The sequence below is a fragment of the Pomacea canaliculata genome, linkage group LG3, assembly GCF_003073045.1.
Source record: "Pomacea canaliculata isolate SZHN2017 linkage group LG3, ASM307304v1, whole genome shotgun sequence".
In the NCBI taxonomy this organism is placed as follows: domain Eukaryota; kingdom Metazoa; phylum Mollusca; class Gastropoda; order Architaenioglossa; family Ampullariidae; genus Pomacea; species Pomacea canaliculata.
In genome coordinates, this window is record NC_037592.1 from 28,549,418 (window position 1) to 28,562,263 (window position 12,846).

The following is a 12,846-nucleotide window of genomic DNA, read 5'->3' on the forward strand; positions in this document are numbered from 1 at the left end:
CCAGGTGCGGGTAACAGCGTATGCATAGTCTCCGGGTATGCCTAGCCAGGCCTTTTATCCAGCGAGTAATTTATCAGAAAGAAAACCTGAGTCAACTTTATGATTCCCTGCCCAAGCTGCGGCAGCTTATCACAAGGGTAACCCGACGACGACCATGAATAAGAGTCCAGGTATTCCTGCCTGTGTGGTGGGGACGGGGCTCAAGCTAACCAAAAAAAAAAAAAGAAGAAACCAAACACCAAATTCACAAAGGGTAAACACGTGGAGTTTATGTGATCGATGCTCGTCAGATAAAGGGATGCTGTATGCTAACGAGGTTACAAAGACAGCTGCGAGTATCGAGGGACGCGTTTAACGTGGTCAGTACTGACGGTTAGTCGATTCGGAATGGTATCAAGGATTTAGTAACGTATATTGAAAGTGGTAGATAAAAATTATGGCTGAGAAAAAAAGAATATAAATATAATAAAAATAAAAACAAAAAAGTTAATTGACTGAGACTTCGGCTGTTGCGCTGCGTTACATTACAAATCTTATTGCATGCACATCTTGCGTTCGTGTATATTTGGCGCGCTCTGCTCTACAAAAATAAAACATGTATATCTCACTCCTAAAATACACACAGCTGCTTTATCGCATCCCTTTGGTACAGGGTTATAGCTTTAATTAAGATGAACGAGATCCGTAGGTCACAACACGACGTACAACAGGCCTTTAGCGACTGATTACAAACGCACTACCCGGTTTTTATTCCCACCCCAATCTGCGGACGATGCCTTAGCTACGTGACCTTACCCTCTGGTGTTGACGTGAACACCGGCACACATCAAACTCCACTCGCCAACCACAGCATAGCATCGACGCCAGTCTTGACAGAAACTTGAATGGATTATGGGTTTCCCTGTCAGACTAAGTTCCTCAAAGGAACGTATTATGGGTATCCCTGTCAGACCAAGACCCTAGACACTGAAATCAGAAGCTGGCGAAGGTCAGCACTCAATGGCTGCGGTGTCATGGTCTAGACGAGCGAGCGTCTTCCCGGCCGAGGGCTGCTATGGTCATAAATCAAATAACTTATTAACGGCTGAGTTTATTGGTATCAGTCGAGACATACTAGAGTTCACCGAGGAAATTTGTGACGACGCTTCTTGTAAGCGCGTCTTTCCAGTCCTGACGAAGAAAAAAAAACCAGATTTGTATGAAAGACAAATAAATACAAAGCCTACCATTTCACTTTATTGTGCGTATCATCACTCTGTGCTTCTGTTGAATCTGGTATCGGGTACAAATTTGCCAGTAGATTGGCTTTCATTTTAGCAGGTTTACCTTGTACAACTCTAAACCGTCTTCTCAATGACTCTCAATGCTTTTCTACCTGAAAACACCAAGGCATTCACCCACCCACACCCTTAAGCAACCCACACACACACCACTCAAAAAAAAAAAAGCCTTATCAAAGTACAGAAACCCTTTAAGATGCTTTCACGAAGGCCATCAAAAGAAATAAACATACAAGGGACGCAACTCCGCAACTTCACAGGAACGATCCATCATCACCGGAGTTCCGGGTTTATCAGCGGTGCTTTCCCCTTTCTAATTAACTTTGACTTGAAATCATCAAGGGTCTAATAAAAAAAAAACAAAAAAACACAGACGTTCTTTAGTGTTTGGACAGTTTATCAAGACCCAGCCGCAAAAAAAAAAAAAAAATCCCACCAGCGGTTTGTTTTCACAGGTCAGAGGTTGTCCAGACACTTCCTCTTAGCGTTGCGCCTGCCTAAATAGGGCGTATGTTGAGGTAAACTATGATGACAGCTGCTATACTTCAGAATAATAACGCATCTCTGTCTTTATAATTCTCCCCTGTTGTCTTTGTCTCTACTGTCTCCTCGCTCTTCAAAGACACCCACAATCCTCTGTGGCTGTACAGAGAAAGAAACATGGACACATAAACTGGTTCGGGGACAAGGCAGTATGAACGAAGTGATTTTATAAATAAAATACAAAAACTAGCCGTGAACAGCCACTGAGACCAGCCACCTGAAAATATGCGCCTTACCGAGGCCAAGGTTGCATGGTTCGTGATGAAGCCAGAAGCCAATGGGAGATAAACGTGCCAGTCACGTAAACAACAGCGCAGAGTAACACGTTCTGCACGACAGGATGTCTGAAGAACTTAACAACTGTTGGTTTACATATCATGAAGTACAGTCTGTTCGGCTAGAAACATAAATGTTTCACCATTATTATTATTCACATGACCTTCATGCACTGACGTTAGCCGCGAAATGTCTGGCTGGCATGGAAGAATAGACAGTCTAAGACCGACTGGCGAGAGGCCTATAATTATGAGGATGATGATGTGTATCAGGTGGCACGGGTATCTTCTGAACGACGGATTTGCTATGAAGTCATAAGCCCCATCATAAAAATATAACCGCGAGATAGGGTCATCGCCAATTATCTCCCTTGTGCTTCTAGAGTAGGACAAAGCATCAGATGGAAAGACAGGGTATGAGCGACAGAAAAATTCAGACTTAGTGTAAAAGGCTCCTTTTAGCAAATCATGGTAGTATGCAACCAACACTACGGGTTGTAATAAATTCGCTGTTCCATTTTCCCTGCTATTTCTGTTTTCTAGACGACCGCCTTGACACCATCCAGGGTCAACCCGCTGTGTTTACTCCACAAATCCCGTGACACCTATCAATAAATTCCAGGAAGATAACAATCGGACTTTTGGTTTTGTCTTGTTTTTCTTCCAAACTGCTGTAGAATAAACGACCTAGAAAAAGTGAATTCTTACTGAAAACTGTCTCCACGACGCCTGGCTGGCTTCATGGCTGGACGCGACTGTTGGCTGGCCTTTGAGTGTGCGTACAGTGCGCTGTCATCGTGCGCTAAGCGGCTCTTGGGGCGTCCGTCAGCGCGCTGTGCCCCTCGCTCGGGTGCAGAAGTCAGGGAGCTGGTCTGGCTAAGTGGCACGCGGTGAGGATCCCAGCCACCTCTGCAACAGGTCAGACAGCACTGTTACCACTTCTGTTTACAGAAGTCAGACACTACTGTCACTACATCTGTTTACACAAGTCAGACACCACCTACTATATATATACACTTGTTTACTCAAATCAGACACCACTGCTTTTACATCCTACTTTTAGCAAGCAAAAAGAACTCGCCCCTCTTTGTATTCGATTGCCTTCATGTTCGAAGCTAATATATTTATCCATTATTTCTCTCTCACTCGCTGACAAACACACACACACGAGAGAGAGAGAAGTGAAAAAACTCGAAAAGAACAAATAAGCGGGGTAGGTGGGTATTGGTGTTTTACACCGACCCAGCAACTAAGCTATATGACAGCAAACAGATGCCACACGCAAAGAAAGAGCTGTGTGCCCGCGACGAAAGCTGAACCCAGGACAGCCAGCCTTCACTGTAATGGTGACCGGCACTAACCGTTGCGCCACCGGGTCGCCTAAAAAGAGCAAATGAGAAGGAAAAAAAAAGCAGTGAGAGGGGGAGGTGCACAGTCTATCTCGTTATGTCCTCCTCCCGTTAACGACACAGTGTGCCTGAACACAGACTATGGGTCAGCGTCCTGCTCTCCTCCTCCGAGGTCAAAGTCTAGGCATAGGTCAGTCACGTCAAATACCTTTTGATGTTGAACAGTGAGTAAAAGGGCAAAAAAAAAAAAAAACTTTTACCTGGTACAGCTCGCCTGTCCAGGCTCTGGCGCGTGAGTTAACGACGTGAAGTGTTTCCTACTGTTTCAGAGCAGCGCACTGGCGCAGAAAGACATTTGGCTATTGGGTTAGTGGGGTGGGGGACTCCATTCTGACAATGCGCACTCACACATTACCAACAAAAAGAGGGGTGGGTGAGTGCAGTCATGCACACACATGCACGTACACGGTTGAAGCATCACAACATATGTTGCTTTCCGTGTTAAACGACAGAGCAACACTTAACAAGAAACAAACTTTGACGATTCACCCGGTTATCGTAATCATAAGAAATTATGTAATATTCAGAATACGATAAACTTTTAATTATGTTAATCATATTCAAAGTCTGCAAGTCAGTGTCAACCCCCACCCTCGAGTCTTCTTATAATTAATGTCTTTGTTTTGTTCTGTTCCTGTTTCTTTCCTCTCTCTCCCTCTCGGCACCTCTATCGTTTTTTTGTGCTTTGTGAAGAATCGCATCTCAAGCACTGGGCCACGGGGAGAGGAGGTGTGAAAAAAGATGTTGCCCCCTCGGTATCTTTCGAGGGGAGCGGCTACCCGCCCCCCTTTATTCCCTGGTTCATACGCTACTGCAGATGTGAGAGCTGCTAGATGATGATGATAATGATGATAATAACGACGATACCTTTGAAGGGCAGGAGCAAACGGTTCAAAGTGCGCGAGACACGCATCTGTAAGCTCGTAATTTTTAGTGGCGCTCATCAGTTCTAAAGATAAATATGGAAAAGTGTTTGGGGAAAAAATAACCGCATCGAGTGGAAAATGGAGTCTACCTCCATGGTAAGTACATGAAGAGATTAGAGAGGTCAGTGGCTCGTCCATGATCCTCGCTAGCCAACATACAGGTACTGTCATGAAGGGTCGAGAGTCCAAGACGCGACGCGGCGCGGCGGGCGGTGGCGACAGCGGCACCGCTCGAGGCAATAAAGCGTAGCCCGGTATCATAAAAGCGGCGAATCTCACTGGCTTTCCGAGCAGATCGTGTTACTCATAAAGCTGACGGTAAATATCTGTGCATAAAAGGAATCGTTGGTGTGGTAAGAGAAATCAGGTCCTCGAAAAATGTTACCATATTTAACCCCATCTTCTTCATTCCTCGTCGATGTGGTTTGTAAGAAAGATATGAAAATATTTCACTATCTAAATTAGTATACACAAGTACTGCTATTTAATGATTAGTATTCAGCTAATGCTACTTTCCTCGACAAATCCTTCAGCTGGATATGATATAATTCATTATGCTATTAGCACTGCTCATGTGAAGTATGATTGCTACAGACAGGATTGCACCCCACACACAAGCAGTAGAGAAGCCAATTCAGTAAATGATCTTATTAACAATAGTAGGATCATTGAGTTAGCACACTTAAAGTAAACTCCTCGACAAAGCTGCCTGAAGCATTCCACGTGAACTCTGTCACAACCAGGATTTTCTTGCCTCGTCGACAGCACAACACAACCGAGACCATAGAAGAGCCACGCATGCACGCGCGTGCGCGCACACACACACTCTAAATACGCTGATAGGGAGCAGCAGGGAGGGTTAAGTGGGTTAAGAAGTGTAATATGGCTACTTCCATGACCCTTACAACGAAAGTGCCATTTACCTGACGACGAAGTTATCCTTCGTAACACTCAGTCCAATGCTAAATTTCTCTCCGAACGGAACTGACAGGAGTCTTTGAGGGCCGTTGTTCATAGTCACCACTGTTATTGCTGAGCTGCCATGTCGAGTCACCTGGAGGCATGCAAGCTACCAAGTTCAGACCATGCATAAATTGTCTCGTGTCACCTGAGAGATGAACAGGTGTGAATGCCCGCTGTGTAAGCAGGCGTTGCGATGCAGCGTCACGCAAGCAAATCTTCACAAAACGGTCCAGTGACCAGGTAATGCTACGAGGTAACCACCACATGCCGAGGCTCACCCACACGAACTCAAGAATTCAAGTTAGCGGACAAGCCAGAAGTGTGGATCCGGACAGGAAGTAAAGTCCAAACTATCTTTGTCATTTTATTTAACCTTGTGGTTTATGGAGAAAAAAACGTCGTCGCATAAACAAAGAAAATTATTTGAATCCCGGTATTATAATACAGGAGAGGAGAAGTGTTTTACATCTCATAGCTCATGACTCATTCAAGGATAAGGAAAGAGGGGTACAATGACAATGATCAACTTTATTTGTCCCATTGGGCAATTTGATTGGGAGAGCAGCTGTGAGCCACCACTTTATATATTCAGCCCAACATTCCAACTTTCTCATCCGATGGCACTATCTCAGGTAAACACCTGTTTACGTGTCCATTCACCACAATTGATTCATAAAACGACTGTAACAGTTACTACCGTTGTGACCACAGCGACCTTTCCATCCAGTTATCACTCTCGTTGACAATATCTTCTTTATCTCTTTTTTTTTTTTTTTTTGCACCAACTGTCCTCTGCCCAGCCTTAACTCCTCAGTTAACTCTTTGGTGTTGTTCTCTCGCAAGACTTACGATAAGCACATTTCAAAGAACTAACGCACACATACACACCGTCGGTCTGTTTTCCATTTTTCTCTCTAGGGTTCGACAACAGAAGTCACTGTAACTGGAACCAACGAATGCATCAGAACGATAGAGGTCAGAATAGTTGAATTTCAGGTCTCTTCTGCTTCCAGACTACAGCTAACTGCCGTTTTGGCAGAACTACAAAACCCCAAAGCTTGACACCAAAGACGATTATCGCTGAGGTAGGGGGTGAGGGAAACGAACCTGAGGCCGCTACAGTTAAACTGTACTTTACAGAGCTCGATACAGAAGACTATTTACGATGAGATAAACTCTACCACGTTCCGTCTTGTCTAGTTTCGCTGTTGAAGTCTCGATGACAAGTCTTCACACCTGAAAGAGCAGATAAAATCAAGTTAAGACACAATCTGCCGACTGCTCGTAAATCCCCGGCCCACCATTTCTGCATAAGCTATTATTCCTAGCCTGGAAGGTTTGCGGATGGTGACATGTTGAGGCCCAAGCAAAGAACTGTCAGTGGCAAACAAAGGTGTCATTTCGGGCAATTTTTTTTTTCTGGAATCCGATCCAGAACACACGACTATATTTATTACTTGTTGTTTTTTTTTTAAATAATGCGACCTGTCGCTAACCTCTACGGAAATACGCGTGTGCGCGCGCAAACACATGTTTATATTATTGCTGCTAATAATATTCTTATTCCAGTCCTGTCCCTGTGTGTGTTTCTCTCTCCCCTCCCTGTCCCACCATGGAGTGTAGTGGGGTGGGTGGGAGATAATTGGTGAGATGTTGTGTGGGTGTAAATGGTTTGCGTGCGTATTTCAAGTTATAAGCTTGTGTGTTGCTTACAGTCCTCGTACAAGCAAATATATACAATAAACAGAATCTCCAAATAACACTAAAGCAGACCCAGACGTGCCAGCTAAGTGGATAGTTTATGTCAAAACGCATTCACCCAGCAGAGAAATGCGCTATAGAAATTGTTTTGTTAGTTATCATCATCATTATTAAAGAAAACAAGCCACAAGCCTCAGAAGCTGTATTCCTGAAGAAAAGCTATTTAAGTGCACAAAACAGTCGTCAGGAACAACTGAAGTATATTTATTGCTGCCAAAATTTTACTGTTATTTGAGACTTTGTGTCCATACTCTTACGGATGTCAAATCAACTGTCGATGGCCCTGTAATACCAACATCACATTTCTGCAATTCTTTGCACGTCCACTTGTGTGGTTTTAACGGGAAAGGTTCAATGACTAAATAAGGCACAGCGAGCTGAAGAGGGAAAGAGCCCAGGACCAGCAAAGGAATGTGCGCTCTCCACCCCTAACACCGTGCAAGCATCCCGAGTCTCGATGAGTTACATTCATGTTTTATTTACTGATCCCACCGTGGCTTGGGTTTTAAAAGGGCAGCTCGCGCTCTCTTGCCCCTTGACCTTTGATAATTCTTTTAACGACGCCGTTGAGGCTAGCGTTGCTGTGTCCCACGACTGAGAAAAGGCCTCAAGCCTGATCCCGTGAAGCCAACGCCGGACGCGGCTACTTCCGTGACCCTCGAGGGTCAAAGCGAGATAGCATTGACCGCCTCTCGGGCGGTGTGTGTGCTCACAAAGTCTCGTGCCGCTGTAATCGCAAATAAGAGAGCGTGTGAGGTCTGGGGTTAATACATCAGCAGCAGATGAGGGTCGACGATCACCCAAACCCCTGAACATCTCGAACACACACACACATGCACACACCTTCGTAAATCTCAGCCTCAATATTACTTAAATAGGCTATTAACTCATTTTCAAATCGTTCAAGATTTGCATTTACATTATTTCAAAGTTTACAAGTGCTCACTGCAATTAGTGCAGTAAAACCTCCAGAAAGTAGCGAGCATCTTCTGAAACGTGGTCCGAGAAATTCCTCGACTCAGTATTTGACTGACTGGAGAAACTGAATCGATATGCTGCATTGTTTAGCACGCCGCCTACATGCCCCTCTTTTCAAGCACTTTTTTCTGTAGCCCAAGCTCCACAAATGCTCGAGGCCGAAACTGCTATAGTTCCATTTTATTTACAGTATCCTCCTCAAGACGCAGAGATGCTTGACCTCAGATGGAGGAGCAAGGAGCGAATTTCGCCCTCTGAGTGACGTCAGACAGCTGCAGCTGGTGTTTCGCGCGGCCAGCCTCGCAAATAGCGGTGGAGGTAGAAAAACTGCTCGAGCTGTCGAACATCGGCGGAAACAGATGTAATACATGGTTATTAGAGCTGATAACGTGAAGTAAAGTGTCAGGCAATCAGAATATATTGCTCAAGTGAACCGAGTTCATGATCACGTGCCATTTTCGCACGGCTCGCCGATCACATACCAATATTTATTGACTTTTAAAGCAGCAGCCGCCACACATCACCATCACCAACCATTTGAAATGGGAGGTTTTCTTGCACGAAATACCAACCTGCAGAGCTAAGGTACTGATCAATGCCATGAAGACGACCGCACCTGCGAAGCCGAAATGTGGAGCGGGTCTTCCAGGCGGCAAACATCTAGGTCACAAAGCACGCCATGCAGCCAGCCAGCACTGGACCACACCTTATTCGCATAGTTCACATCGGCCACATCCAAGGGCACTTTTGACAAAAGACCACAGCCAGGTTCTTCCCAGCATATTTTTCCACCAGTGAATGTTGTACCAAAAGCAAGACTGGAGACTGGACAGCAGCTTGGAATCGCAGTCTGCTTGTAAAAGCCAAAGTCGCACAACTTCAAAGCCACGCCATCGCCGTTATTTCTCAAAAAGACAGGATCCGCTACGAGGCCGACAGATCCACTAATGTTCTCCCATGGAGGGAGTTTACGCCAGGGGCTGAGATTATAAAAATACATATCTATAGCACTAGCAAACCATAAGGCAGCTATAGCTATGGACCATTTGCAAGACGAAGACCTAGGTCAAGGCCTAGTTCCAAAGCAAAGCATCCGGTTCATAGCTAACCATGAGGTAATATTGTAAGATTACCTCTGCTTCGCAATTACGGCCTCGGGAAGATTGGAGACGCTGTCGGCACTTTATCGGGTAATTGCTTTAGAAGCAGCCAAATGGCAGGAGGGGGCGGAGGGACTGGTCTTTTACGCCGAGCCAGCGACTAAAGCTATATCAAGGCAAAACAGCCAGCCCTCTAAACAGATACTGCATGCAAAAAAAAAAAGTATACCCGAGACGAGATCTGAATTCAGGACACCCAGCCCTGAATGCAATCGTTGCGCCATCAGACAGCCAGGTAGGGAAAGCAGAGATGGAGAACCAGTCTGTTGGCAGACAATGATCAAATTTCAGAGAAACCAAGATGTCCATCAATTTGAGAACTTCCAGGAAGATGCAGATGTACCTTTTCTCCTTTTCTTTCTTCTCTCGTACGCACGAACACGCACACCCTCTCATATCCAATTCACTTTCTAGACTAGACGAGTGAACGAAGAATAAATTAATTTGTTTTTTGGAGGAAGGGGGTGTTTTACAACCTCTGTCGCTTTAGCAGAAATAAAGCAACAGACAGACACAAACAACAGCGTTCGTGGAAAAACTTCCTAGTGACAATGAAGTAATTCTGTGCTGGCCGAGTGTACAGCAAAGTTAACATGGCGCAATTGCTCTGAGGGTGTTTTCTGATAGGCCTTAACATTAGCCTATTCATTGGTCGATTGCATTGTCCCGCAGTTGGCAAGGCTCTGCCAATTGGCACAGATCAACAGCAGTTCAGCCTTGTTTTGTGTTTGCTCAGACATGATTTAATAGCATTCCAAGTTCCACCCTGATATATATCCGAGGTTTGCACGTTTTTCTTTCGTCTGTGGACTTTATTCACACTGTGGGTATAAAGAGAAAATCGATACCTGACTATAAGTTCTGATCTTGTCACTGGCAATATATTGGTTGCTCGTAAAAGTCTTTCTTTCAAATTCAATCTCAGTGTTGTAATTAATTCTCTTCTTTAAACATTTTAACCAGTTTAAACGCGTCCCTTGCTTGACATGTACGCATTTTTAGCCTTCTCTACCCCAAGCACCCTCATTTTGAATCCTTTCCCTCCATTCACCCTCCTAGCACTTTCCAACCTGCCAAAAACAGTTCCCACAACCAGCTGCACTAGTCAGGAATCACTGGCACCTGAGGCATCATTCTTTCTTCTGAGAAACATCGGGTAGTCAGGTCGCCCAGAAATAGCTAGGGTCACACCAGCCGCCGCGCGCTTCTTTTCATCGCTCCCTCCTGCTTCGCTGAAAATGAAAGGACAGATTAGCAGACGATGTCTTACGCGAACGCGAAAACTTTATATCGTACTCGTGATACCTTGGTGTAGTACTCTCGTCTCCCCCCACACCTCCGGACCACCCACCCACCCCCTAGCACGAACCATCGACCCCTAAACACCTGAGCATTTTAGTCAAGGCAAACACCGCAAGGCGATATGGCGCAACGAAAAAAAAAACTCGAAATAGGTCTTACAGAGACATACGAGCGTGGGAATATGGCACGACTGCGCACAATTCCCTAAGGCTATTCCATAAGATAAAATAAAAAAAAAAAACACTCATGCGATGTCTGGACGCTCCTTTCACGAGCTACGTGGAATTCCTGAAGCAAGTCATTAAAAGTCTGCAGGCTGAAGAAAGTGCGTGTCAACACGACGAGGGCCTCAAAACGTGGGGTCTGTTTGCTCCTAATCACTTCCCGGCAGGTGAGCTCCACAAAACCCCCAACTGGCCCACCGATAACCGTAATGAGGGGGACACGTGACTTGTGTCACAGGCTTGGAAAACGTTTCCTTCCTGACGTTTTGCACCTGTGGCAGGGGAAGGGGGTCAGCCAACATCTCTTGCATGGAGACAACAGGTAGACCACGTCTGAGGACCGAGGAAATTACAGAGCTGAAAGTTGAAACCCGCACTTTACCTCGTGTCAAACAAAAAAAAAAAGTTTTTACTATTTTTCTTTTTAATGAAAGGCTGTCAACAATCCGTAGGTTCGCGGGAGGTGAATGACAAGGTGGATTGAATGCAATGTGACAACCGTGCAGAAGCAAAAGAACCAAGCTTGTATGAGTTACGAGAAAAATACCTTGACAAAGTCGTTCCTGCTATGTCCATCATTAAAAAGCCATGTATAAGCTGTAAGAGACTGGGACAGAGGTTTGACAGTCGTGTTAAGATGGGCTTAGTTAACAACACACCTTATATTCCTCTCACACTACATCGGTAAATCTATTATGCAGCAAATTTACCACATGCAGGTACAATTCTATACAGCAGACTGCGTGCGCACACCGCTGTAGGTATCGAAGGTATGTAAACTCTGAGGTAAAGCTGTACCTCTGGTTCATAACTACGATGCTTCGTGTAGATGTGCCCAAGAGGCGAAATGTCACCAAGCTGTGATGCCTCGTGTTTGGGAAAGGCTGTGTCGGGTCAACTGTAGAAGCACATAGGAATGGAGATGAAGAAAGGTTTAGTTTAAAAAAAAAGCGCCTTTCTACCTTTCCTGCTCTGTCCAGCAAGGTGTTTCACTGAGCACTCAGGACACTTGTAGGTGATGAACAGAAAAAAGCAACTAAAGATGATTACAGAGTCCTCATCTGCATGTGCACCTCTTGCATTGCAGTGGATCGATTGGCCTACGATTTCAATTTTGCATTTATTTTCCGGGACCATACAACGCTGCTATCAATAGTTGAAATTCCAGCTTAATCGTCAAAGCCCTGAAGAGCCCTGACAACAGATGTTACAGGTCTAATGATACCTAAAGGATACTCACAGGGTTCCCTCGCCATGCTGCTTATGTCACAAAATTTTCGCTTTCGTGCCTTCTAGCCGCAAAGGGGCCGCACCTACCCTGGTGGTATGTCTTGAGTCTTTGCATGCATCACTTCATCTCGCTACTCACCTTGACATCGCGCTGTATGACTAGATCCGCAGATGGCAATCATGTTTTTTTTAACTCCCGAATAAAAACATACGCCAGACATCATGGTAGTATGCGAGTACAGTGGAATGCTTTCATAGGCAGCACTTCAGTCCAAACCTAGACACCACCTGCGAAATGATCCTGCAGCGCCACCCACCTCGGTTGCAAGGTAGTACAAGGCACTAACCAAAGTTTACTTCAGGATTTCCAGGAGAATGATGAAGGTGAATGAATAAAGTCAGAAGAAAATGATTTAAATTGACAGCAGAACTGCCTGATTCCCTTTGCAGTTTAAAAACAACCATTGAGAAGCAGTAGAACAAACCTGTTCGTTTACACAACTTCATTCTCAAGAGTCTTAAGATAACTGAATATTCTGTCGACTTACGTACTTACATCAGGACAAATAGCATGCTGATACCCCGGTCCTTGCAATCTCAAAAACGTTCTCTGGATGTTCTTTTCAGTGTCTTCTGCTGGGCAAGACGACCTCCAGACCTCTGCTCCTTGGCTGTAGAGCCACCACAATAACTCACACGTTCACATTCACAAGTTCCAAGCACAGCGTAAGCCTGGTGAAGCGTCCACGAGCACAGATCCTCCGCATTATTATACACGTGGCTGCCCACAACACT

At 45.1% G+C, this 12,846-nt stretch overlaps 1 protein-coding gene across 1 annotated transcript in view; it reads right to left on the reverse strand.

The window, feature by feature from the left end:
- Positions 1-12,846, reverse strand: part of LOC112559601 — a 58,721-nt gene that overhangs the window by 16,306 nt on the left and 29,569 nt on the right. The window contains exon 3 of the mRNA XM_025230935.1: positions 2,807-3,007. Within this exon, the coding sequence (XP_025086720.1) occupies positions 2,807-3,007 (201 nt within the window). The remainder of the gene's footprint in view (positions 1-2,806; positions 3,008-12,846) is intronic.